The sequence below is a fragment of the Phoca vitulina genome, unplaced genomic scaffold (assembly GCF_004348235.1).
Source record: "Phoca vitulina isolate PV1807 unplaced genomic scaffold, GSC_HSeal_1.0 scaffold20, whole genome shotgun sequence".
Taxonomy (NCBI): Eukaryota; Metazoa; Chordata; class Mammalia; order Carnivora; family Phocidae; genus Phoca; species Phoca vitulina.
The window spans coordinates 7,204,148-7,229,006 of NW_022589723.1; the positions used below are offsets into that span (position 1 = coordinate 7,204,148).

The 24,859-nt window shown below is 34.9% G+C and overlaps 1 protein-coding gene across 2 annotated transcripts in view; it reads left to right on the plus strand.

Moving 5' to 3' along the window:
- The window catches only part of SPRED1 (sprouty related EVH1 domain containing 1), a 119,926-nt gene that overhangs the window by 70,835 nt on the left and 24,232 nt on the right, over positions 1-24,859 (plus strand). For both annotated transcript variants that reach the window (XM_032417771.1, XM_032417772.1), the window contains exons 3-4: positions 6,818-6,986; positions 10,323-10,372. In XM_032417771.1, the coding sequence (XP_032273662.1) occupies positions 6,818-6,986; positions 10,323-10,372 (219 nt within the window). The remainder of the gene's footprint in view (positions 1-6,817; positions 6,987-10,322; positions 10,373-24,859) is intronic.

Consider the following 24,859-nt stretch of genomic DNA (forward strand, 5'->3'; position numbering starts at 1 on the left):
TATTTGTTTTGTTAAGTGTATCATTTTTCTTAGGGCATTTGTAAACAGTATTGTGTTTATAATTTTGATTAGTACATGCTCATTGTATAGAGATGTGATTGATTTTTGTATCCTGTTATCTTGCTGAACTATGAGGTTTTTGGATTCCCTGGATTTTTTCAGTGTAGACAATCATGTCATATACAAGTACAAACAATTGTATTCCTTCCTTTTCAATCTGAATGCCTTTATTTCTTTTTTTCCATTACTACAGTGACAAGAACTTCCAGTGCTTTGTTCAAGAAGAATGGCATTAGTGTACATCCTTGCCTTGTTCAGATCTTAGTGGAAACACATTCAGTCTTCTACCCTTGAGTAAGATGTTAGCTGCAGGATTTTTTATAGTGCTCTTTAATGAATTGAGATAATTCTCTATTCCTGATTTGCGGATATATTTTATCATAAATGGGTGTTCAAATTTGTCAAATGCTTTTTGCAGGCAATTGGTATGATCACATCTTTAGCTTGTTGATATGATAGATTACATTGATTAAGTTTTGAATGTTGACCCAGCCTTGTGGCCTAGAATAAATCCTACTTGGTCATGGTGTATAATCTTTTTATATATCATTGGGTTTGATTTGCTACTATTTTTTTTTAAGTTTATTTACTTTTTTTAGTAATCTCTGCACCCAATGTGGGGCTTGAACTCGTGACCCTGAGATCAGGAGTTGCATTCTCTTCCGAATGGACCAGCCACATGCCCTGATTTGCTTCTGTTTTGTTAAGGAATTTTGTATTTAAGTTATGAGAGGTATTGGTCTGTAGTTTTCTTTTTTGGTATTAGTCTTTGTCTGGTGTTGGTATCAAGGTAATACTGGCCTCATAAAATGAATTGGGGAGTGTTCCTTCTTTTTCTGTTTTCTGGGAGAGAGTGTGTAAAATTGGTGTTAGTTCTTCTTTAAATATTTGGTAGAATTCTCCAGTTAAATCATTTCAGTATAGAGAGATTTCTTTAAAAGCTTTTAATTACAAATTGAATTTCTTTAATGGTTATAGGACTATTCAGGTTTTCTTTTATCTTGATTGAGTTTTGATAATACATGATTTTTAAAGAATTGGTTAATTTCTTCTAAGTTGTCTAATTTATGATTGAAAAGTTGTTCTTAATATATCAATTATACTTCTAAAGGCTGCAAGATCCTTAGTGCTGTCCCTTGTTTTCTTTCCTGAAATTGACGATTTGTTTGTTCATTTTTAATTTGTCAGTTAATGTTTTCTTTAAACAGCATTTTGTTTCATTGATTTTCTTTCTATTTTTTTTGATGGATTTTTATTTCAATTGATTGGTTTCTGTTTATTATTATTTTCTTCCTTCTGCTTGCTCTGTTTTTCTTTTTTAGTTTCTTGGGAGGAACTTCAGTTACTGATTTAAGACCTTTTCTCATTCCAATGTCCATAGCCTTTTGAAAGGCTTCAATTCACTGTAATGCAAAGGTTTGGATTTATAAAGTTTAACCTTGTTTATTAAGTTATTCAAATCTTTTATATCCTTTCTCTCCCTCTCTTTCTTTCTTTCTTTCTTTTTTTGGGGGGGGGTCTAATTTAGCTCAAAGGCTGAAGCTCTCCAACTATCATTATGTTTTTGAATATTCTTTTTTCTAAATGGTTTTTGTGTTATATAAATATTGCTGTATAAATTGATTAATAAAGATTCATGGCTGTTAAATCCTCAGATCATTGAGATTGACTCCTTCAGAGTTGTGTGGTCCCCTCTCCAAATTATACAGACCCAGTAGAGGGAGAAGAGAATTGTTTAAGGTTTTGTTTTAGCTTAGCAGTTCAGAGATCTAACAGCCTATGGGAGCTTGGGAAAGAGCAAAGTAAGGAAGCAGGGGTTATTGCCTGTGTCCAAGAGTTTTATGTTGTTGTTTGTGCGGCCACCAGGAGTTAGAACAGTGTCTTAATTAGAAGTCAGTGACTACAGTTTTCTCCAATTTCTGCTGGTAGTAATCCCTTCTAAATTCTCTGCAGGGGATGGTCTTCTTGATGATGGTCTTTATATCTCTCAGAGGTGCTGAAGGAATCACAGCGTATCTCATTTTCTATTCCCTTATCCACTTTTATTTTTACTTCCTACTGATTCAGTTTCTCTGATGGTTATAGGTCTCTAGTGGTTTTCTGTTTACTTTTCAATCGGTATTGATTAAGTTATAGTTTTTTTTTTTTCCTAGGATACTGGCTATTTCACTTACGTTTTCAAATTTGGGGGTATAAAATCTTACACTACATTCCTTATTACTTTCTAAAGTTTTGCTGTGCTTTCAGTTTTGTTCCACTTTCATTTCTAATAATGTTTATTTGTACTTTTAAAAAAACTATTTATTTATTTTAGAGAAAGAGTGTGCAGAGGGGAGCAAAGGGCAGGGCTGAGGGCAAGAGGGGAATCTTTTTTTTTTTTTTAAAGATTTCATTTATTATTTGACAGATAGAGACACAGTGAGAGAGGGAACACAAGCAGGGGGAGTGGGAGAGGGAGAAGGAGGCTTTCCGCGGAGCAGGGAGCCCAATGCGGGGCTCGATCCCAGGACCCCAGGATCATGACCTGAGCCAAAGGCAGACGCTTAATGACTGAGCCACCCAGGTGCCCCTGGAAGAGAGAATCTTGTGCAGACTCCACAGTGAGCATGGAGCCCGAGGTGGGGCTCAATCTCAGAACTCTGAGATCATGACCTGAGCCGAAACCAAGAGTCTGATGCTTAACTGACAGTGCTACCTAGGTGCCCCTGTTTATTTTGCATTTATGCCTTTTTTGTTTATCCATTTCATTTCTTTGCAAAGAGTCAACTTTTAGCAAGAATAGTATAATATCTCCTGTACATCTTTTACCCAAATACACCAAATTTTTTCCCCAAATATGTCAATTTTTTAACATTTTGCCATGTTGGTTTTGTCATTCTCTCTCCCTCCCCCAGTACACACACACACACACACACACACACACACACACACACGTTTCTGAACTATTTGAAGTAAATTGCATATATTCTGCCTTTTACTTCTTAGTACCTCTGTATTTTTCCTAAGAACAAGGATATTTTCTTAGTCACAATTTAAGTATCCTATTTAGGAAGTTTAACATAATATGGTACTTTAATCTACAGTCCATATTCCAGTTTTTTCAACTGACCTAATAGTGTTCTTATAACATTTTTGTACCTTCCATATATGAGATCACATAGCACTTGGATTTCACATGTCTTTATTCTCCTTTAATTTGGAGCAGTTCCTCAGTCTTTCCTTTATGACATACATATATTTAAAGGGTGCTGGCTCCCTCCCTTCTGTTGTAGCTGAACTGCTGTTATGTGAGAAACACTGCCATTGTTCCTTCTGTTCCTTTTTAAAAATGTCTAAAATCCAACTCAGCTCAGAACATAGCATTAAAGACAAATTTTTATTAATAGATAGTAAAATTATATATTTGATAATAATATAGTTTGATATTTCTTGGTGTCTTTATAAAGGATACTAGCTTTTATATCATCCAGAAAACTAAATGTGAAGCAACTGTTTGAGATACCAATTATTGATTTTGGTTAGAAGTAATCTAATTTGAATTTGGCACTTTTAGTTCAAAAATGAAATGATTTTTCCTTGGAGTCAAAGATATTTCAGAAAGTTACTAGTGAAAACATTCAAGTCTAGTTACCAACTATACTAATTCTTAGATAATACAATTTGTAAACATGTAATTATCTATTTGTAAGGTAGCAACTATAATAAAGTACATAGTAGTTTGAAAGTACATATTTAATGTTACTCTGCTCTCCCAAATTGTTAGTTGTTATTAATGAAACAAAAATGCACTTGTACCCATTTTTGACTTGGTCTATTTTAAGTACTTCTGGCAAACAGTCCAGTAATTTTATGATGGGAGTTTTGCTCTATATTTCCCAAAATAGCTTGGAATATATCTTCAGAAGTTGCAGTTATTTAGTGACTGTGGCATTTTCCTTTTCCCCTCTCTATAAAATACCCTAGAATTTCTTTCAGAAGAAGGAAAAACACTGGAGGTTGAAATTTTTCACTGCCTTTAGAATCTGTTAACTTTAGCTTCTCAGAATCTATCCATAAGCTCTTTGAGCTCCTGAGTGCTTTTATTTATAATTCAAATTTCTCCTCCTTCTTTATTAAAAAAATCTCTTCTTATAAATAATGATCTAGTTTTTCGTAGCAATTATTGTATTGTGGATTAGTGGATCACCATTATTACTACTATTTATTGAAGGTTTACTATGTGTCAGTTACAAACCAGTGTTAAAATTTTACTGCTTTTTAAAATACTCATGCACTTACCTTTATTGAGATCTTTATTTCTCCGTACAGCTTCAAGTTACTGTCTTGTGTTATTTCATTTCACTTTGTAGGATTTCCTTGAGCTTTTTTTGCAGGGCAGATCTAGTAACATTCTCTCAGCTTTTGTTTATCTGGGAATGTCTTAGTTTCTATCCTACTTTTGAAGGACAGTTTTGCCAGATAAAGGATTCTTGGTTGACTTTTTTTTCTTTTAGTACTTTGAATATATCTGCCCACTATCTTCTGGCCCCCAAAGTTTCTAAAGATAAATCTGCTAATATTCTTTTTTAGGATCCCTTGAATGTGACGGTTCACGTTTGTCATGTTGCTTTCAAGATTCTCTCTTTGTCTGATGTGTGGCTCTCTTGAATTCATTTTATTTGGAGTTTGTTGAGCTTCTTAGATGTTTATATTGATGTCTTTCATCAAATTTATGAAGTTTTAAACTATTGTTTCTTCATATATATTCTCGGCCCCTTTTCCTTTTCTTTCTGTAGCTCCCACAATATGTGTGTTGATTCTTTTTTTTTTTTTTAAATTTTTTTTTTTTGGGGGGGGGGGGGGGGCGCAGTGCAGAGGGGCAGAGGGAGAGGGAGAGAGAATCCCAGGCAGACTCCATGCTGAGAGCAGAGCCTGACACAGGGCTCAATCTCATGACCCTGAGATCACAGAGCCCAAATCAAGAGTCTTATGCTTAACCAACTAAAACACCCAGGCACCCCTATGTTGGTCCTCTTGATGGTGTCCCACGGGTCCCTTAAGCTGTTTGCTTTTCTTTAACTTTTTCTTTTTGTTCTTCAGACTCAGTAATGTCTATTGTCTATTTTCAAGTTCACATATCTTTTTCTGCCTGCTCAAATCTGCTTTTGAATCTCTGTAGTGAATTTTTTGTTTCATTTATTGTGCTTTTCAGCTCCAGAATTTCTTTGTTTCTTTTTAGATTTTTTTTAAAATTTAATTTTATTTATTTATTTTTCATTCAATATTTATTATTATGTTATGTTAATCACCATACAGTACATCATTAGTTTTTGATGTAGTGTTCCATGATTCATTATTTGCATCTCTTTATTAATACTTTCATTTTGTTTGTACATTGTTTTCTTAACTTTCTCCTTAAGACAGTTTTATGGTTTTTTTAAGCCTTGGTCTAATGGATCTGCCATGCCTTTTTTAGGCACAGTTTCTCTTGATTTTCTTTTTTTCTTACAGTGGGAAAAGGAAAAAAAATGAATTTACTGTTTGTTTGTGTGCCTTGAGCTTTTTTGTTCAACATTGAACATATGAATCTAATTATGTGTTAACTCTGGAAATCAGATTGTCCCCCTTCCGCAAGATTTGCTTTTTTGCTTTTTTTTTTTCCTTTAAATTGTTGTAAGTTGTCTCTGTGCTGAGGATCTGCCTGAAGTGTAAATTTAGGTCTTCTCATGTCTTTTTTGAGTATTTCCTTGGGTATGAATAGTAACTTTCTAATTTTCCCCAGGAATGTAATTGTTTTTGAATGTCCTAGTCTTTAATGTCTGGCACCCAAAATGGGAAAAAGTAAAAAATGATAGATAAAAAAGGATGCTGATCCTTTAAATAACCTGGACATCTCTTCCTTCTGTTGAGGAGGGACTTGCAACAGTAAGGGAAGGTATAACAATTATGGTTGTCCTCCTCTTTGTCTACACCTCTCTGATCAAAGTCAGCCATCAGTAATCAGAGCATAGATCACCGATATTTGGAGGACAGGGTCCTTTTTACCCACTCTGGCTCCTGTGAGTTGTGTGCGACCTGCTCCAGGAACATGTTGTGCATAACTCCCTGCCATGGGGGGTGGGTAGCTGCTTCTGTACTAATGCTGAGATTGACCAAAATTAACCCCAGTTTACTGTGTGTGTGTGTGTGTGTGTGTGTGTGTGTGTGTGTGTGTGTGTGTGTCTGTCTCTTCCCTTGGGAGTTGCAAACCTTCTAACAGACTAAGGAGTTCCTACATAGTTCTTTTTTTTTTTTTAAGATTTTATTTATTTATTTGACGGAGAGAGAGAGACAGCGAGAGAGGGAACACAAGCAGGGGGAGTGGGAGAGGGAGAAGCAGGCCCCCTGCTGAGCAGGGAGCCTGATGTGGGGCTCGATCCCAGGACCCTGGGATCATGACCTGAGCCGAAGGCAGACGCCTAACGACTGAGCCACCCAGGCGCCCCCCAACATAGTTCTATCAGACAGATTCTGCCAGTGTAATTGTTGTCTAGGTGGGGAGAAAGTTTCCTTCTTACTTTGTCATCTTCCCAGAATCCTCTTTTTAATCCCATTTTAAAATTTCTGTATTGAGTGACTTTATGAAGTAGATTAAGTAGCAAGACCTCTATATTAATGGTGGGGGGGAATGCATTTACTGAAATATAATAGCTCTTATTCTCACTTCAGTTTGTATTTAAGAGCTACATTAGATTATTTGATACATGTATAGTAATCTTTGGCATTTAACTTTTGGCAGGTGGTTTTGGAATGTATGCTTAAAAAAGACCTCATTTACAATAAGGTCACTCCAACATTTCACCACTGGAAGATTGATGACAAGAAATTTGGCCTTACTTTTCAAAGTCCTGCTGATGCTAGGGCTTTTGATAGAGGCATTCGAAGAGCTATAGAAGATATTTCTCAAGGTAGGTTTTCTTGACTATTTTCTTAATTTGTTTATCGTATATAGTAGAGTAGAGTGACTTTAAACAAGTCAGCTTTTGTGATGTATGTGATTAGCTTTGAAAGCTCACTGTAGGCAAAGATAAAATAATGGATTTTTTAATGTTTTATATTTGTCACATCATAATATATACCACTTACGTGTCTTTTCTTGAACCCGTCAATAGCAGCCTTCAGATAATGCAAATAAGTAGGAGCATGAAGAGGGAACGGTCAGAACTTTCAAAATCCTTGTGTGTTGTTGTATCAGTCATATCCTTGTTTTGGTCATAAAAAAGAGAAAATTTCTAATCAAATGTAGTTGACCCTTGAACAACATGGGTTTGAGCTATGCCAGCCCACTATATGTGGATTCTTTTACGGTACAGTACCATAAATATATTTTCTCTTCCTTATGATTTGCTTGGTATAACGTTTTCTTTTCTCTATTTTATTCTAAGAATATAGTACATAATACATATGACAAACAAGGTATGTGTTAACTGTTTATATTATTGGTAATGCTTCAGTCAACAGTGGACTATTATTAGTAGTTAAATGTTTGGGGAATCAAAAGTTGTATGTGGATTTTCAACTTCATTGGGGCGGGGCAGGGGTTGGGGCCCCTAACCCCTGTATTGTTCAAGGTTCAACTGTATTTGGTTATTAGAAGTTTTCTCTTTTTCATGTGTAGACTCTATTTTTCCTATGGCAAACCTTTTCTTGAAACTCTTAACTCTACCTGATTTCATTATTGAGGATTGGTAGAGACCACAGCCCCATTTATCTTTTTGTCTATTTTGCCAATCTGCTAAGATTATTAACTCTAAAGCTTGCAGGAAAGAAGAATATTTACATGTAAGACTGGCCTCTGCTTAATTAAGCAAAAAATCACTTTAAAGCCCATTTCTTCCCCACAATGAGGTTATAATTAAGACTTGATTTGTTTTTCTAATTAAGAAGGAAAATTGTTTCTATAAATAGAAATCACCTTCTATATAAAGTAACTGAATCAAAATGTATTAGGCAGAATTGTGATTTGTATATTTTGAAGATAACATTTTAATAGGAAAATTAGAAGAAATGAATGAGCTGACCATAGGCAAGAACATGGAAATGCTTAGTACTAATATGTACTGATAGTGCATGAAACTGTGCTTAAGTAATTTATTTAGCTATTTTAAAAGATTAGAGATTGGTAAACAATCAGTGATTTCCAGTTCAGAAAAATTTCCGTGGAATAGTAGCATTCATTTTATCTTTATTACAAGAACCTGTAAGTTCTTTCTAGGTCATTGTTCTCAGTGTTGGCTACACATTTCAGTCACCTGGTATACTTTGACAAACAGAGTCACTCGTCCATACTCCACAGACTATTTGAATCTGTCTGCCTAGGGAGGGGAGCTGAGGCATCCATTTTTTTTTTTTTAGTTCCTCCTATTTCAAATGTGATGAAGAAATGTGAAATGATTACGATTTAGAGAGGAAAAAAGTTCCTGAGATTCTCTAGTAGTGGTTGTGGTTCTCAAACCAGTGCAAGAAATAAAAAATACATAAAGCCCTATGCCTCATCCCATAGATCCTGACAATATTGGTTTGAGAATATACTGTGGTACCAGTATATTTTCTAAAAGTTCCCCAGTTGATTCTGATATTTCGCTAGTGTTCAAGAACCAGTACTTTAAAAAGACAATCATTATCCATGCCTGCTGGAATTTTAAATTTATTTTTACTTTTTTTATTAAGCTTTTTATCTTCATTCCAGTATAGTTAACATACAGTGTTATATTAGTTTCAGGTGTACGATATAGTGATTCAACAATACTGTACATTACTCAGTGCTCATCATGATAAGTGTATTCTTAATCCCCTTTACGTATTTCACCCATCCCCCAACCACCACCCCTCTGGTAACCATCAGTCAGTTTGTTCTTTATAGTTAAGAGTCTAATTCTTGGTTTGTCTCTCTCTCTCTTTTTCCTTTGCTCATTTGTTTTGTTTCTTGAATTCCGCATACGAATGAAATCATATGGTATCTGTCATTCTCTGACTGACTTTGCTTAGCATTATACTCTCTGGTTTCATCCATGTTGTTGCAAATGGCAAGATTTCATTCTTTATGGCTGAATAATACTCCATTGTGTATGTATACCACCTCTTTTTTATCCATTCATCTATCGATGGATGCTTGGGGTGCTTCCATAATTTGACTATTGTAAATAATGCTGCAATAAATATAGAGGTGTATGTATCCCTTTGAATTAGTGTTCTTGTATTTTTTTGTGTAAATAGTAGTGTGATTACTGGATTGTAAGGTAATTCTATTTTTAACTTTCTCAGGAACTTCCATACTGTTTTCCACAGTGGCTGCACCAGTTTGCATTCCCTAAAGTGTTAATACTTTTAAGCCCATACTCATGTCTCCATAAAAGCATACTTCTTTCACTATAATCAAATAGGTTGGGTTTCATGTTTTAAAGGACAGTTTATATATGTGGAGGAGCCTATGAACTCCTTGCCAGGTAGAATAGACTATAGTACTAATCTCGTTATTTTTGAACATTCTAAAAAACATACTGGTTAGTGTTATTATCAGCCACTGTATAGACTTTCAACAATCCCATTAAATTTCTCTTACTTAGTCTTCCGTGACAATAAGAATAAACTATGCAACCCTTTCGGAAGGACAGGTTTCTCCTCATCTCCATGCTAGTATCTCTCAAGGGTAGCATAAACTCAGAATACTTTGCTAAGACATCCTTCCTTATTAATTTATTGAAACTAAAGGCACTCCTGAACACCATGAAAATGTACAGAGAGACACTGATACACAAAGATCAAAAGCAACAACTGGCTGTTGGCTATCAATAGGGGTTTAAGGCCTATTTGTTTTCTTTCTTACAAAAGTACCTAAAATCTTCGTTTGGGGTGTTAAATACTGTTTTCTGGGTAAGAATATTTAGAAAATTGAATAAATCATATGTGGGTAAGCACCAGGGGAGTTGTAATGTGTATACCCTGCCTAGCAGTTTGAGCATTTTAGAAAAATCAGGGGTAGGGCTTACTAGAGATAGTACACTTTCACAAGAAACATTTCTTTAGTAAATAACTGGAAATATACCCGTAGAAAAGGAAAACAATCACTTTATTCTCCTAACAAAGGGGCAGGTATGAGTGGCCAACATCGGACTTGTTGCCAGGCAGCCCAGATTGATCTCTGATCAGTTCTACAGTATTATAATGATTTAATCAATTTTTCAATAATACTAAAACCTAAGATAAGAATTCTTTGCTTAATTAACATCTACCTGTTTTCTTAGGATGCCCAACATTTAAAAATGAAGCTGAAGGAACAGAAGATGACTTACAAGTAAGTAGTTTGCCTTGAAAGGAATTTCTGAACATAAAGGATAAGGAGGAAATCACTAACCTTAATAAATAAACAACTTACGTAAATTTGTAAGAAAATTTCTCAGACACTGTATTTGTCAAGAAATACAGAGGAACAGAAGCAATAGGATGTGTGGGCATGTATATAGGTATGCATGTGTTATAGAGAGTTTGTTTTTGGTTTCCTTAGGTTGGTTTGTTGGTGGTGGTGGTTGGTTTTTTTGGTTTGTTTTTAAAGGAATTGGTGAGTGATTGTGGGAACTGACAAGTCAGAAATGCACAGGGTAGGTAGGCAGGCATGTATGGCAATTTTGACACACTTTGGTATTTCAGTTTTGAGTTGTAAGGCAGTCTCGTGGCAGACTTCCTTCCCTTTTGGGGGCCCCAGTCTTTAAGTCTTTTCAGAATGAGACCTGTCTGCTTTATGGAGGGTAATCTCCTTTACTTTGAATATACTGATTTACATGTTAGTCACTTCTGAAAATGTCTCTACAACATGTAGACTGGTGTTTGACTGAATAGCTTGGCACTATAGCCTAGCCCAGTTGACAAATAAAATTAACCATCACAGGGCGCCTGGGTGGCTCAGTTGGTTAAGCGACTGCCTTCGGCTCAGGTCATGATCCTGGAGTCCCTGGATCGAGTCCCGCATCGGGCTCCCTGCTCAGCAGGGAGCCTGCTTCTCCCTCTGACCCTCCCCCCTCTCATGTGCTCTCTCTCTCTCTCTCATTCTGTCTCAAATAAATAAATAAAATCTTTAAAAAAAAAAAATAAAAATAAAAATAAAAAATAAAATTAACCATCACATATAGGCAAGGTACATGTATAAAGAATTCACAGAAAGGGAATTGCAAATTGTTAATAAGCATATATGAACAATGGTAAGCAGCAGGTAGTGTAAATTAACATTTTTTAGTTACCAAATGAAGAAAGGTTTAAAAATTGACACACACCCCGCCCCCCAGGGGCGCCTGGGAGGACTCAGTTCGTTAAGAGTCTGGCTCTTGGTTTCAGCTCAGATCTTGATCTCATGGTCCTGGGATCGAGCCATGCACTGGGCTCCATGCTCAGCTCGGAGTCTGCTTGTCCTTCTCCCTCATCCTCTGCTTCTCCCTGTTCTCTTTCTCTCTCTCAAATAAATAAATAAATAAAATCTTTAAAAAATAAAAAAAAATAAAAATTGACACTGCCCCATACTGTGTCTGTCTGTGAGATTGACAGATTGATGCCGTGCTGGAGAAAATGTGGATTGGTAGGTTCTTTCTAGAAAGCAGTTTGGTAATATGTATTAAAAAGCCTTAAAAACAGAAACCTGAATGCCTGTTGATCTAGTGAACCAATTTCCAGTAATTTATACTAAGGAATAGAGATGCATAAAGTATTTTTTGTTCATTTGTTTTTTCTTACACAAAGATTTTTTTATACATAGATTTTTGGGTGTGTGTTTTTAAAGTATTAATAATAAAAAATAAGCTATTTATTAGGAAAACCTGAATGATTGAATTAATTAAAGTATGTCTTTATCATGCAACCATTAAATATTTTATTATTAATTTGCTTATACTGAGTAATAAAAATAAAAATTATATGGTGTTACCACTACTTCGCTAAAATGTTAAATATTTTTGTTTATTACTTTTGGATTGTGGGATTCTGAGTTATATGACTTTCTTTTTAGAACTTTTCCATATTTTTCAGGTTTGATGCAGTAAGTATTAATACTTCACAATAATATTAGAACATAGAAGAACCCAAATTTGTCTGTATACCTAGTATTAATAATCAATTATTCATATTACTGTAAAAATAGTTGGAACCTAAAGACATGGCAAAATGTTTTATGTGCATTTATTTTTTTTTAAAGATTTTATTTATTTATTTGACAGAGAGAGAGACAGCAAGAGAAGGAACACAGCAGGGGGAGTGGGAGAGGGAGAAGCAGGTTTCCCGCTGAGCAGGGAGCCCAATGTGGGGCTCGATCCCAGGACGCTGGGATCATGACCCGAGCTGAAGGCAGACGCTTAATGACTGAGCCACCCAGGCGCCCCTTATGTGCATTTAGAATCAGAAAATAAAAATGTTTTTATTTTGGCAAATTTGAGAAGTATAGCAAATTTTAAAGAAAAAAACATATGTATGCTACCATCCGTGATAACCACCATACATATTTTTAAATATAGCCTTTGGGATTTTTTCCATACACATAAATGCGCATGCACATGGGTTATTGTTATATTATACTATAGTCTTTTTTTCACTCAAATATATATTTGTGTCCTTAAATACTTTTTCAAGTTTATGATTTCTGATGTCTTTATGTAATTTGTTTTTTTGTAGATGTATCTTAATTAGCAGTCCCCCTGTTGTACATTTAAGAGTCCTTTGTTGTGTTTAAATATATGAATCTTTTTATTTTATTTTTGATTCTTTATTATTTTAAAAATACAGTGAGTTGCAGTTAATTAGATAAAAGAAATAAGTAATAAAATGAAAATAATATTTTTTACTTAAGTCTTTAATGAAGTTACATTTTGTTCTGGTATCAATCAAAATATGAGGCTGGAAATGGGGAAACATTTTCTGGATTGCTCCCTGTGATGAAAGTAAATTTGGTTAAAATTCAGTTTCAAAAAGTAGAGTTTCACATACCAACACTGTCTGTTACATAATGGCTATTATTCACTTTAATATTCTTCTGATTTGGTTTCACCTCATTTCTTTATATACCATTATGTAAAGGAAGAACTGCTACCGGACATAATTGTTTGCAATACTCTGTGCATATAACAGTCAGTGGATTTTGTAAAAAACCATTGCTTCCATAATCATATTTGCTACTAGTACTGTATATGCCAAGGCTTTGGTATAGAGTAAAAAATGGGGAAGATATTAATGAGGAATAATAAATTTATTGCCGAAGCAGACGAAAGAGTAAAAAAGTTAGGATGAGGAGGAAGCTAGTGAAGAGAATTACTATATAACAAAAAGCAGCAAGAGTAGTTATTCTGTTAGCTCTTTGGGGTGGCTGCTTCATAGTAAGGTATCTTCAGTGCCCTCAGTCCAAAATGTTACACACACACACCCCTAAAAGAGTTATTTATATTTTAGCTTCATTAGAGTCTAAAGCACTTGCTTGGTTTTTTATTTTCATAATAAAATAGAAAATATGCAATGTCAGTAGAGACTGCAGTAGTAGGCTTCCTTTTATTTATTTATTTATTTATTTATTTATTTATTTATTTATTTATTCTTAGAGATTTTATTTATTTATTTGACAGAGACAGACACAGCGAGAGAGGGAACACAAGCAGGGGGAGTGGGAGAGGGAGAAGCAGGCTCCCCACTGAGCAGGGAGCCTGATGCAGGGCTGGATCCCAGGACCCTGGGATCATGACCCGAGCTGAAGGCAGACGCTTAACAACTGAGCCACCCAGGCGCCCCGTAGACTTCCATTTAAATGTAATTTTACTAAGAGCAATTTTTATATAAAGTTTTAATTCTTGGTTTTACATTCTGTAGTGTTTTTAAAATAGATTATTAAATTACATTCCTTTTGATAGAATCTAATTCTCCTCCCCCGAGTGTACATTATGCTTAGTAGTTTCTTCACAAAGAGACTTAACGATAGAAGTGACAGAATGTGACTTCCAAGGGTAGATCATAAAAGACATTGTAGCTTCTTTCTGGTTCTCTCGAGTTACCTGTACTAGAAAATGACAACTGTCCTGGGTAGAGGACACTCAAGCAATCCAATGGAGACGTCTATGTGGTGAGGAACTGAAGTCTTGTGACAGTAACAGTGTTAGTGAGCCACCTGGGAAGCAGGTCATTTACTCCCAAACAAACCTTTAGATGACTATAGCCATAGTTGATGTTTTGATTGTAACTTCATTGGAGACTGTGAGCTAGAACCTATTAACAGGTAAGCTGTTACTGAATTCCTGACCTGCAGAAATTATAAAATGTTAAGTGTTAATTGAAATGTCTAAGTTTGGGGGTAATTTGTTACTAATACAGATTTAGGTACCCATAAATGTGGTGCTACCGTAACAAATACTTTAAAATGTGGGATAGACTTTGAACTTGGACAGTAGATGGAAAGCTTAATGTCAAGCCTTTGACAAGACTGCCAGTAAAGGCTTAAATGAAAATGAAGAAAACCATATTGGAAACTGGCAGAAAGGTTAGTAACACTGTCACTTGCAGTAATGTGGGCCTTAGAAAATGTATCTAATGAGCTAGGTGACCTAGCTAAGGAGATTTTCAAGCTAAAGGTTAAAACTGTTGCTTGGTTTCTTCTTTCTGCTTATGGTAAATAGGGTAGGGAAGGGCTCCTAAACAAAATGGAGCCAGGACCCGCTGGTGTGAAAATTCTCATCCTCTTAGTATATCAAACTATGCTAAAATTAGGAAATGGCTTCCAGGCAAAGATCAAATCCAGGGCACTCTCAGAATAGCTTTGTCTAAAGATGAAGCCAAGTGTGTGATTTATAAAATCCTTTCTTAAGACCTCAGACAGATCTAAGGTATGCCTCCAAGAACCTTTCAATCAAAGTGATAGGGCTTATTATCAGATTAGGGTATCCCTTAGCAAAAATTTAAAGTAGAGAAGAGTTTATCTCAGATTTGTGACTGCTTTTTTGTCTTAATGGTGTGAACCCCGATAAGAATCACAAGAGAGCCACAGTGTTTTCAAAAGAGTATTTTGGCAGAAGTATCACCACCTTGGACTGAAGAGTGACCCTTTAGATCCCAAAAATTCTACTGGTAGAAGGCAGGTTAAAACATTCTATACACATGTATGTAAACATGGGCTGCCTTTCATAAAATGGAAGGGTGACTCAGAAATCAGAGACCAGATCTCCAAGGCCAGAGCCAAGAGCCATGGAGAATTATTCCCAGGTCCTAAGTTCTCTTCAAGCAACTTGTAAGATGTTTCTACCTTGATTTCAGAATTACTTTGGATCAGTGACTCCATTGTGCTTCCCATTTTCTTTTGTACACGATGGTTTTCCTCTGCCTATCCTATCCTTGTATTTGGCGTATGTGTAGGGCAGATAAGTTGTCACTTTAGTTCCCAGGTCTTCACTTTGGGAGAAATTATACTCAGAGGATTGTACTTAAGGAACTATACCTGAGAAGTTTCATCTGTACATGGATCTATTTAGATCACAACATCCTGGATGTGAAGTTGTTGCTCTAAAGGAATAAGACTTGGGGGAGTCTTGGGAGGGGGATGAAGTGTATTTTGTATATGAGAAAACTGTAAATTATTTGTCCAAAGAGTGGTGAACAGTAGTGGTTTTAAAATATGTCCACAAATTCTTTCATACTACTGTCTTCACTCTAGTCTAATTCCCCTCTCTTTGAGTGTCACTGTACTTAGTGACTCACTTCTAACAAATAGAATGTGAAGGAAGTAAGGGTAGGTCTTAAGAAAATTTGTGGCTTCCATCTTGCTCTTTCTCTTGGATCACTCTCTTTGGGAGGAGCCTGCTACTGTGTGCAAGGACACTTGAGAGGTTCTGTGAAGAGATCCATGTGGTGAGGAACTGAGACCTTGTTTAAATAGCCAGCAAGGAAACGGGTCGATTTTGGAAGAAAGTCCTCCAGCCCCAAACAAACCTTCAGATAACTTCAGCCATGGATATTACCTTTATTGCAACGTCCTGAGGGACTGTGAGCCAGAGCCATTCAGCTAAGTTTCTCACTCACAGAAACTGTGAGATAATAAATGTTTGTTCTTTGAAGCTGCTGTTTTATGGTAACTTATTGTGCAGGAGTAGCTAACCAGTACACGAGCAGGAAGGGAATATGATGAGAACGAAAGCTAACATCTGTAGTCATGTTCCTTTAATCCTAATCTTCATCAATTCTCAGTTTTTTAGATGATCTCTAGCTTAGGCTAAATTCTGTCTTTCAATAGAAGAGTGTGTTGTATCTTGTTTTTATAGCCCTTTTATAACTAAGAATATGTTCAAGTAGAAAAAAAGTCATCTTTATTGTTTAAAAAAGTCTGACCTGATTATATAATACATTAACCTTAATTACACCAAGAAAGGAGTGGGGGATACTGAGGTGCTAGCAAATATGTGAGATAAATTTTTCTAAACTTCCTATTTGAAAAATTTTTAAAAGAATCGATGTCCAGAATCAAAACTGCCAAAGAAAACTCTTAAATTTACCTTAGTGCCATTTATTTCATGATATGCCAAAGTTTTTAAGTGTCATTCTTATTTTGGAATATATTGGAGGTTATAAAATTATTTAACCACTTTATCAGAAATAAAGTACATCATTGTTTTGTAATTCACCTATGGGTTTGGCATAACTAAACATTTTTTTTTTTTTTTAAAGATTTTATTTATTTATTTGACAGAGAGAGACACAGCGAGAGAGGGAACACAAGCAGGGGGAGTGGGAGAGGGAGAAGCAGGCTTCCCGCAGAGCAGGGAGCCCGATGCGGGGCTCGATCCCAGGACCCTGGGATCATGACCTGAGCTGAAGGCAGACGCTTAACGACTGAGCCACCCAGGCGCCCCTGGCATAACTAAACATTTTGAAATTATTTTGAACACAAGTTGGCTGTGACTTATAGCAGTAATTATATCAGGTTTACTTTATTGGTGATTATTTGCAAAGACAAGGAAAATGGTTTTTAAAGAATAACCATTATCTAATTTTTTTAATCCAAAAGAGGTAGCGATTGTGTTTTATTTAGATCATTAAATGTCTTGAAGTCATTAAATATCAGAGTGGAAATCCTCTCCATTTTAAGTATTTATTTATTTATTCAACAGTTATTTGAGCACCTTTTCTGTTCTAAAGCTATACTAGACATTTGGTTATTTGTTGGTGGGCACCTTTCTGCTTTCAACAATTCCGTGTCTTTATCAGTCAATATAAATCAACAGGAAGAAGTCTACCTTTTTATTTCATATGTGTCTTTGAAGAGTTAAATAAAACACATCATCATTTGGATTTAAAATCATATCTTGCTCATCTTTCATCCCTGATGTTTTTAGTACAGTGCTGATCATATACCTCGGTGGTACCCAAGAAGGGTTTTTTATTTTTATTTTTTTAAAGATTTTATTTATTTATTTGAGAGAATGAGATAGAGATCGCATGAGAGGGGGAGGGTCAGAGGGAGAAGCAGGCTCCCCGCTGAGCAGAGAGCCTGATGCGGGACTCTATCCTGGGACTCCAGGATCATGACCTGAGCCGAAGACAGTGGCTTAACCAACTGAGCCACCCAGGCGCCCCCCAAGAAGGGTTTTTTAAAGAAAAACCTTCACACTTAGAATTTTTAACCTAAGCTGTAAAAAGGTATGAATGTTGTTTTCATTGGTTTCTTTCTTTGACTCTTTTAATGAGCCAGTTAAGGTTTGTTTTTATTTTGTTTTTTAAATGCTAGTTCATATTTGTTATAAGATCATTTTTACAGTGTTTCTCCGACCAGAGAGCAGCTCTTGTTGTTCAGATATGCTGGATTGGTTAAAAAACAAAAAAGCAAAAACCATTAAACTCACCTCACAACAGGCTGTGGTTCTAAGAGGAAAAGATCTCAGATTTCATGCTTTTGGGAAGAAGAAAGATGACACTTAATTGATCCGAAGTGAAAGTTGTCTTATTTTTTCTTTTGGCCACTGAGAAATGCTTGACTAACTTACTCTTTTAGAATTTGATAGTGTCATTTCTGAGCCAGAGTGATTTAAGAGATTATGATTTACAGTTATTGATTGTTTAATGTAACTTTGCTTTAAGAAGGGGGATAGGAATTGTTTATGTACTAACTTTCAAAAGTGGGTAACATTTTAATAAGGCTCTATATCTGAAAACTAAGTGGATAGGCATTATTCTTTTTTAAAGACTTATTTACTTAGAGGAAGGGAGGGAGAGTGCAAGTCCTTGAGCAGGGTGTGGGGTAGAGGGAAGGAATCTCCAGCAGACCCACTGAGTGCGGAGCCGCAATTGGGGGACTCAGTCTCACAACCCTGAGATCATGACCCAAGCCAGAATCAAGAGTCGGATGCCCAACTGGCGAGCCACTAAGGCACCCCTGTGGATAGGCATTATTTAGCTAGCAAATTGTTGTTATGTTACTGTGACTGTCACTATCCTACATTAAGTACTAACCCATAGTTGAGTTCCCAAAACTTTAGTATATTTCAGGTTGAGTTTTATTATCTAACAAGGGAGCAAAAGAACTGTATAACCTTTTTGCATAATGGTTTTTTATTTACATTTTTTTCTTGACTCTTAGACTAATACATCTTCAAGTAGAATATTTGGGTAGTTAGAAAATTATAAAGAAGAAATCAGGAATCATTTATTCCTACCCAGAGATAACTGCTATTCTGCCTAGGTTTTTCTTTGTTGTTTTGTATTGTATTCAAATACATATTTCTTTATTTTTTTAAAGATTTTATTTATTTATTTATTTGACAGAGAGAGAGCGCACAAGCAGGGTGAGAGGCAGAGGGAGAGGGAGAAGCAGACTCCCTGCTGAGCAGGAAGCCTGACGAGGGACTTGATCCCAGGACCCTGGGATCATGACCTGAGCCGAAGGCAGACGCTTAACGACTGAGCCACGCAGGCACCCCATATTTCTTTATTTTAAAGTACCACAAAAATCTGTCTCTTTTCCATTTTGATTGTGTGTGTTAGGGGGGGATATTTTAAAGATTTTATTTTTAAGTAATCCCTGTACCCAGTGTGGGGCTCAAACCTATAGCGCTGAGATCAAGAGTCTCATACTCCGTGGACTGAGCCAGCCAGGCACCCCTTGATTGTGTTTTGAAAGGAGATTTGTTTGTATTGGTGATGGTAGTGATGGTAGTTGGAATTTAAGTAGTATAAATCCTAAAATTTGAACCCACAAAGTCTGACTTCAGAGTTTTTGCATTTAGCCATTATAATCGTGTAACTATGCCAAACAATTTATTTAACCATTCATGTTTTATTGAAACTTTATTTTCCACAGCCTCTTACATTAATTTGTGTTGGAATTTTTCCGAGTGTGACCTTAGGATAAAATCTTAGAAATAGATTTACCAGTTACAGGTTTATATACATTTATATAGTTACCAGGAACAATGTAACTGCTGCCTAATAACTAAAAAATAAATTAACAGACAATAAACAGTTCCTGAAAACCTAACACCACATTTAAGTCAAACTAACTTTATTAGAAAAGTAGTTTAGTTTGCGTGTTGATTAACCTAGGGTAGAGGACTTGTTTTCTTTTTTCTGTTTTTGTGGGACATTATGTCTTGGTACATTTCTCATTCCTTCCATGTTGTTTCATCACTGATTACTATGTTCAGATTGCTTAAACAAAATCCTGTATGTGCTATTAGTGTTTTTAGACAAAGCTCATAGACAAATGCAAGATAAAAACTCACAGGTTAGTGTATTCTTACTCTTAAACTAATCAAAGGAACTAAAGAAATTTAATGAGCAGAATAGGAGATAATTGTGGTCAAATCCAAAATGAATTGCTACTGGGTGCTACACCAAAATATTAATGGTGATTTTGCTGGGCTTGTGGAATTGTAATTTTTTTCTGTGCTTCCCATGTTTGCATAATTTGAGTATATAATTTTAAATGCCAAAAGAATAGCACTTTTGGTAGCATTTTAACATATGCAATGCTAAAATATAAGACTTCTTTATCAAAGAACGTTTTAAAATTCTTCCATCATGCTAAAATTAACTAATAATATAATTACTAAAATCTTCTTTTGTTGGATATAACCCAGCCATACATTTTCAAACCTGTGTTTTGTGATATACAAATACAAGAGTAAAGTTCTTGAGCAGTAAGTAGACTGATAACACTTTTTTCACACCTGATTATTCGTTGGGAATCATTTATTTAAAAAGGTTTGTAGAACAACGCTAAGATGTCTCTACTCAGAATTACACAGTAGGAAGGGATAAAGGAAGGAGAGAAGCAAAGTCTGTTTCTATTTTCTCTGCGGCTGTCATCTAGCCTTATGTTCTGATAGAGGGCTACAGCTGGAATTATTTTCTTGCTTTACCCAGCATCCTTTTGCCTCTACACATAAAATTGCTATAGTAGTCTTAGAAAAAGGAAAAGCTAAACAATCTCTTAGCAACCATAGGAGAATAATTATTATACCAGCCTCTCAGAGTGAAGCAGATTTCCATTGTATATTAAATATTGGCATAGGTTACTATATAGATAATACAGATGAGCCTATGCCAGCACAATACTAAGAGCATTGAATGTGGGTGTGTATGACTGCTATAGATAATTTTTTTAAAGCTAGAGATCATGCAAATGTATGTACAGTCTTTATGTATATCATATGTTAAATTTTCTGCTCTTGTGAAAGATTTTTGGCATTTCCCACCACCTAACTTTAGAATATGTCCATGTTCCCATAGTAATTGTTACTTTTAAGGGGTTGTAATTCAGTTAAAAACATTCAAGTTTGACTAAGCCTGAACACTTTTTACTCAGTTGTATCCAACTTAAGAAAGTTTTGGTTATTACTAATTTTAATTATGGAAATAGTGCAGATAATGTTTTTAGAAAATAAAGTATTTTTCTTATTTGACAAATAAGATTGGCAAAGATCGGTTAAGTGGTAAAGCCCAGTATGAACAGAGATGTGAGGAAATGATCCCTCTGTAATATACTATCGAGGGGTTTTCAAATGATACATAAGCTTGCTAGAAGGTAGCTTGGTAATATAATGGGAATATATGCATATTCTTTAGTGATTCTATTTATGGGAATTAATCCTAAGGAAATAATATTACCACTGCACCAAGATGTATGTATAAGGACTTGCACTGCAACATATATAACAGAAAGTAGGAAGGAATCTAAAGGTCCATAATTAGAGTATTGCTTATAGAATAGATGACACACACAAATACTGAACTTCTTTGCAAGCATTTCAAAGCACAGGGTACATCTTTATATATTGATGTGGTGAGAGGTCCATGATATATTATGAAGGAAAAACACCACATGGATAGACTGTCTACAGTATAAATGGAACCATATTATACATAGGATATGAACAAATATACATGCATTAAGAAGTCTGGAAAGCTCTTTGTCAAATAGTAGGTGTTATTCCATGGGTTTGGGATTATGGGCAGAATTTTTCTGTGTAATTTGAACTTTTACATTTATTAAAATTATTTCTTTTGTGGGTGAAGATTTTTTTGTTAAGGAGTTCTTTTTCTACATTTTTTGTCCTGTTAAACCAAATTTACTCCCAAGAGTCTATATTAGTATAATGTGATCTGATTTGTGGATGGTTGCATATTAGAGATTATTTATATACTATATGACAGGCATAATTATAAGCCCTAGGGATAAAATGTAGGCAAAGTCTCCCATTACTGGCTCTTGGCAGAAATATAAATAAAAGAACACTTAGAATATAGGGTGATAGATACAAGTATTTTTGAGGAACTTTAGAGGAGGGAATGATTAAGTTGGGAATGGATCACCAAAGACTTTTTAAGAGTTTATAGCTGACATTATAAAGAGTTTTTCTTGTGGAAGAATTGAAGATAGTCATTGTGGGCAGAGGAAATGGCATGTACGAAGAATCAGAAGTGTGAAAAGTCAAATGGTAAGAAACAAGTACATCAATATTTCTGAAACCAAAAGATTTGAGGATGCAATAGTATTAGGAGCCATGGTAAAATAACAAACCTATGCATTCATTTTTTAGTTCTTTTGTTCATTCTCAGAGTTTCTTGTTGCAGAAAGAAAATATTATGTAACTTTTAGTAAGACTGATCCATTATTATAGAAATTAAATAGCAGATAGACACATAAAAGTGCAAGTTGTGATAATGCCTGGGCTTGGTGAGAATATAGATATGTGAATTGTTAGCACTACCTTGGAAACGTAGGTATATCCTGTAGGTATATCTTGTAATCCACCATTTTTATTCCTGGATATTTACCAGAAAACCTTCTTGTACATATATACCATAAGGTCTGTAAAAGAATGTTCTTAGCAACATTGTTGAAATAGGCCAAAAAATAAAAATAAAAAAAATAACTGGGGGGAGAGGGCCCATTTCTATGGATTTGTGTAAATTATATTTCTTATGAAGGTGTTCCTCAGACAATACTGATTTTCTTCCCTTCCACTCTCCAGTATGTGCAGGATTCCCCAAGAGAGCTTTGGTAATTGGAAATCTTAGAAAGGTTGAGCAGAAAAACAAATAGATTTGCATGAATAGCCTTCCCCAAGTCTGGAAACAAGGAGATCAGTTAAAAGCCTACTGAAATAAGATAGGCAAAAAAGATAATGAGGGCAAAAAAGATAATGAGAGAAAATGGATTTGAAAGATACTCAGAAGGTGAACTTGTTTAGAAAATAATTTTTTTTAATCGACAGATATCTTGCATGAATCTAGGAGGGTTTGGGGCAAGGGTTGAAGAATGTCTTAGTTCATCATTTCACATAGAGAGTGGGGGGGGGAATGTATTTAAGCCAAAAAGCATATGACTAATTCCCTAGTTGAATAACTTGAATATTTTAATAGGATATATTTATATTTCAAAATATTATAATTCGGTATCACAAACAAGGGAAAAAGTATATACCTAGATTTTAAGAGAAATTTTGGCCAACATAAAAGTAAAGCTCTAGAAAAATTGGAAAATTACTCATAATCAAACCATCAAGGATAGGTGTTAACATTCCTTTTATATCATTTCAGTCTTTTATTTTGTTATGGTTATGATAATACTGTAAATTTTGTATACTGTTTAACACTAAATGTTTCCCCATATAGTGGATATTAGTCATAAGCCTAATTTCAGATGACCACTCAATATTCCATTAAGTGGGGATACCATAATTTATGTAACCATCCCCATATTTTGGGACATTAGGGTTATTTCTTCATTTTTACTATTAAAAGTAATTCTATTGAACCACAGACCTGTACCTCTGAAACAATACATTATATGTTAAAAAACAAAAAAAAGAAGATAGCAGGAAGGGAAAAATGAAGGGGGGGAAATTGGAGGGGGAGACGAACCATGAAGAGACTATGGACTCTGAGAAACAAACTGAGGGTTCTAGAGGGGAGGGGGTGGGGGGATGGGTTAGCCTGGTGATGGGTATTAAAGAGGGCACGTATTGAATGGAGCACTGGGTGTTAGATGCAAACAATGAATCATGGAACACTATATCAAAAAAAAAAAGTAATTCTGAGAAAAATAATTTTGCCTAAAGCTTCTCCCATTTAGTACTTTTTTTTTCTTTGCAAGATTCAAGACTTTGTCAAAATGTTTTAAAAACCTTTGATACATTCTACTGAAATCATTTTTCACAAATGGTTGTTCCACATTTTACTTGTGTATGTAGAATTAGCAATGACTAAGAATGGCCATTTTACTTATTACTGCTTTTTTAAAAACTTTTCCAATATACATCTAAATTTATAACTTGCTGAAAGAGATATAATTAAGTAGTAGGAAAATACTCTCCCAGTTTGGGATTCTATAAAAATGTTAGTTTTGTTTCTCACAGTTCAAGGATAATGGGCCTTATTGTAGATTGTAGTCTGTACAATACATTGAGAGAAGGAGTTGTTTGTTTTTACCATATGAGACACCTGAAGGATGTTTCCCTTATTTTATTATCTGAGACCCATTTAGGTGTGTAGTTAAAAATTCACTGTGTGATGTGAACTGTAGTTATTAGGTAAATTCTAGCTGTTTTGGCAAACATTTTTAAGTAGAGCTAAATTATTTGTTACCCAAACAATAAACACATTTTTATTTATTTAATAATGAAATAACACTCTTGATAATTCCCTTTAAAAAATAAATGTATTCTTAATCAAAATGAAATGTGTCTTTGCTTAATGTACAGAATATAAGTAGAATTAACCCAAGTCAGTAGAGTAAAATACTTGTGTTATATAACAAGTTTATGTTTGTTCAGGTATGGACTTTTCAGTAGGCTTTATTTTACAAATCTTAAATGAATCCTCAATTAGATTGGAATTCAGTAAAATCAACCTGATCCAAATAGTTGTCACCATTATAAGTATAATTACTTTGTAATTACTACTGATATTACTACTACTACTACTACTACTATAGTAATTCATGCCTGTTTACATTTAATCTCTTGAGTATCCCAAGTAACCCCAAAGTTATTAGTACAGATATACCCAATTTATAATAAAACCATAATTTAGAGAAGTTAATTGCTTGAATTGCTTAAATTCTATACCTTAGCTGGATGTGACAATTTTCTAACTTAGGCCCTTTCTCTAAACCTCCCCCCCAAACCCCCATGTTTTCTTTTGTTCAGCTTGCTTATGATTTTTACAGTTACTTGAATCATTTATTTTTAAAACTGTCTCGAATATGTTAATATATTTCTTGAAATTTTTTACTCCTTCCAATTTTCAGCATGCATTTTGAAAGAATGTTTGCTGG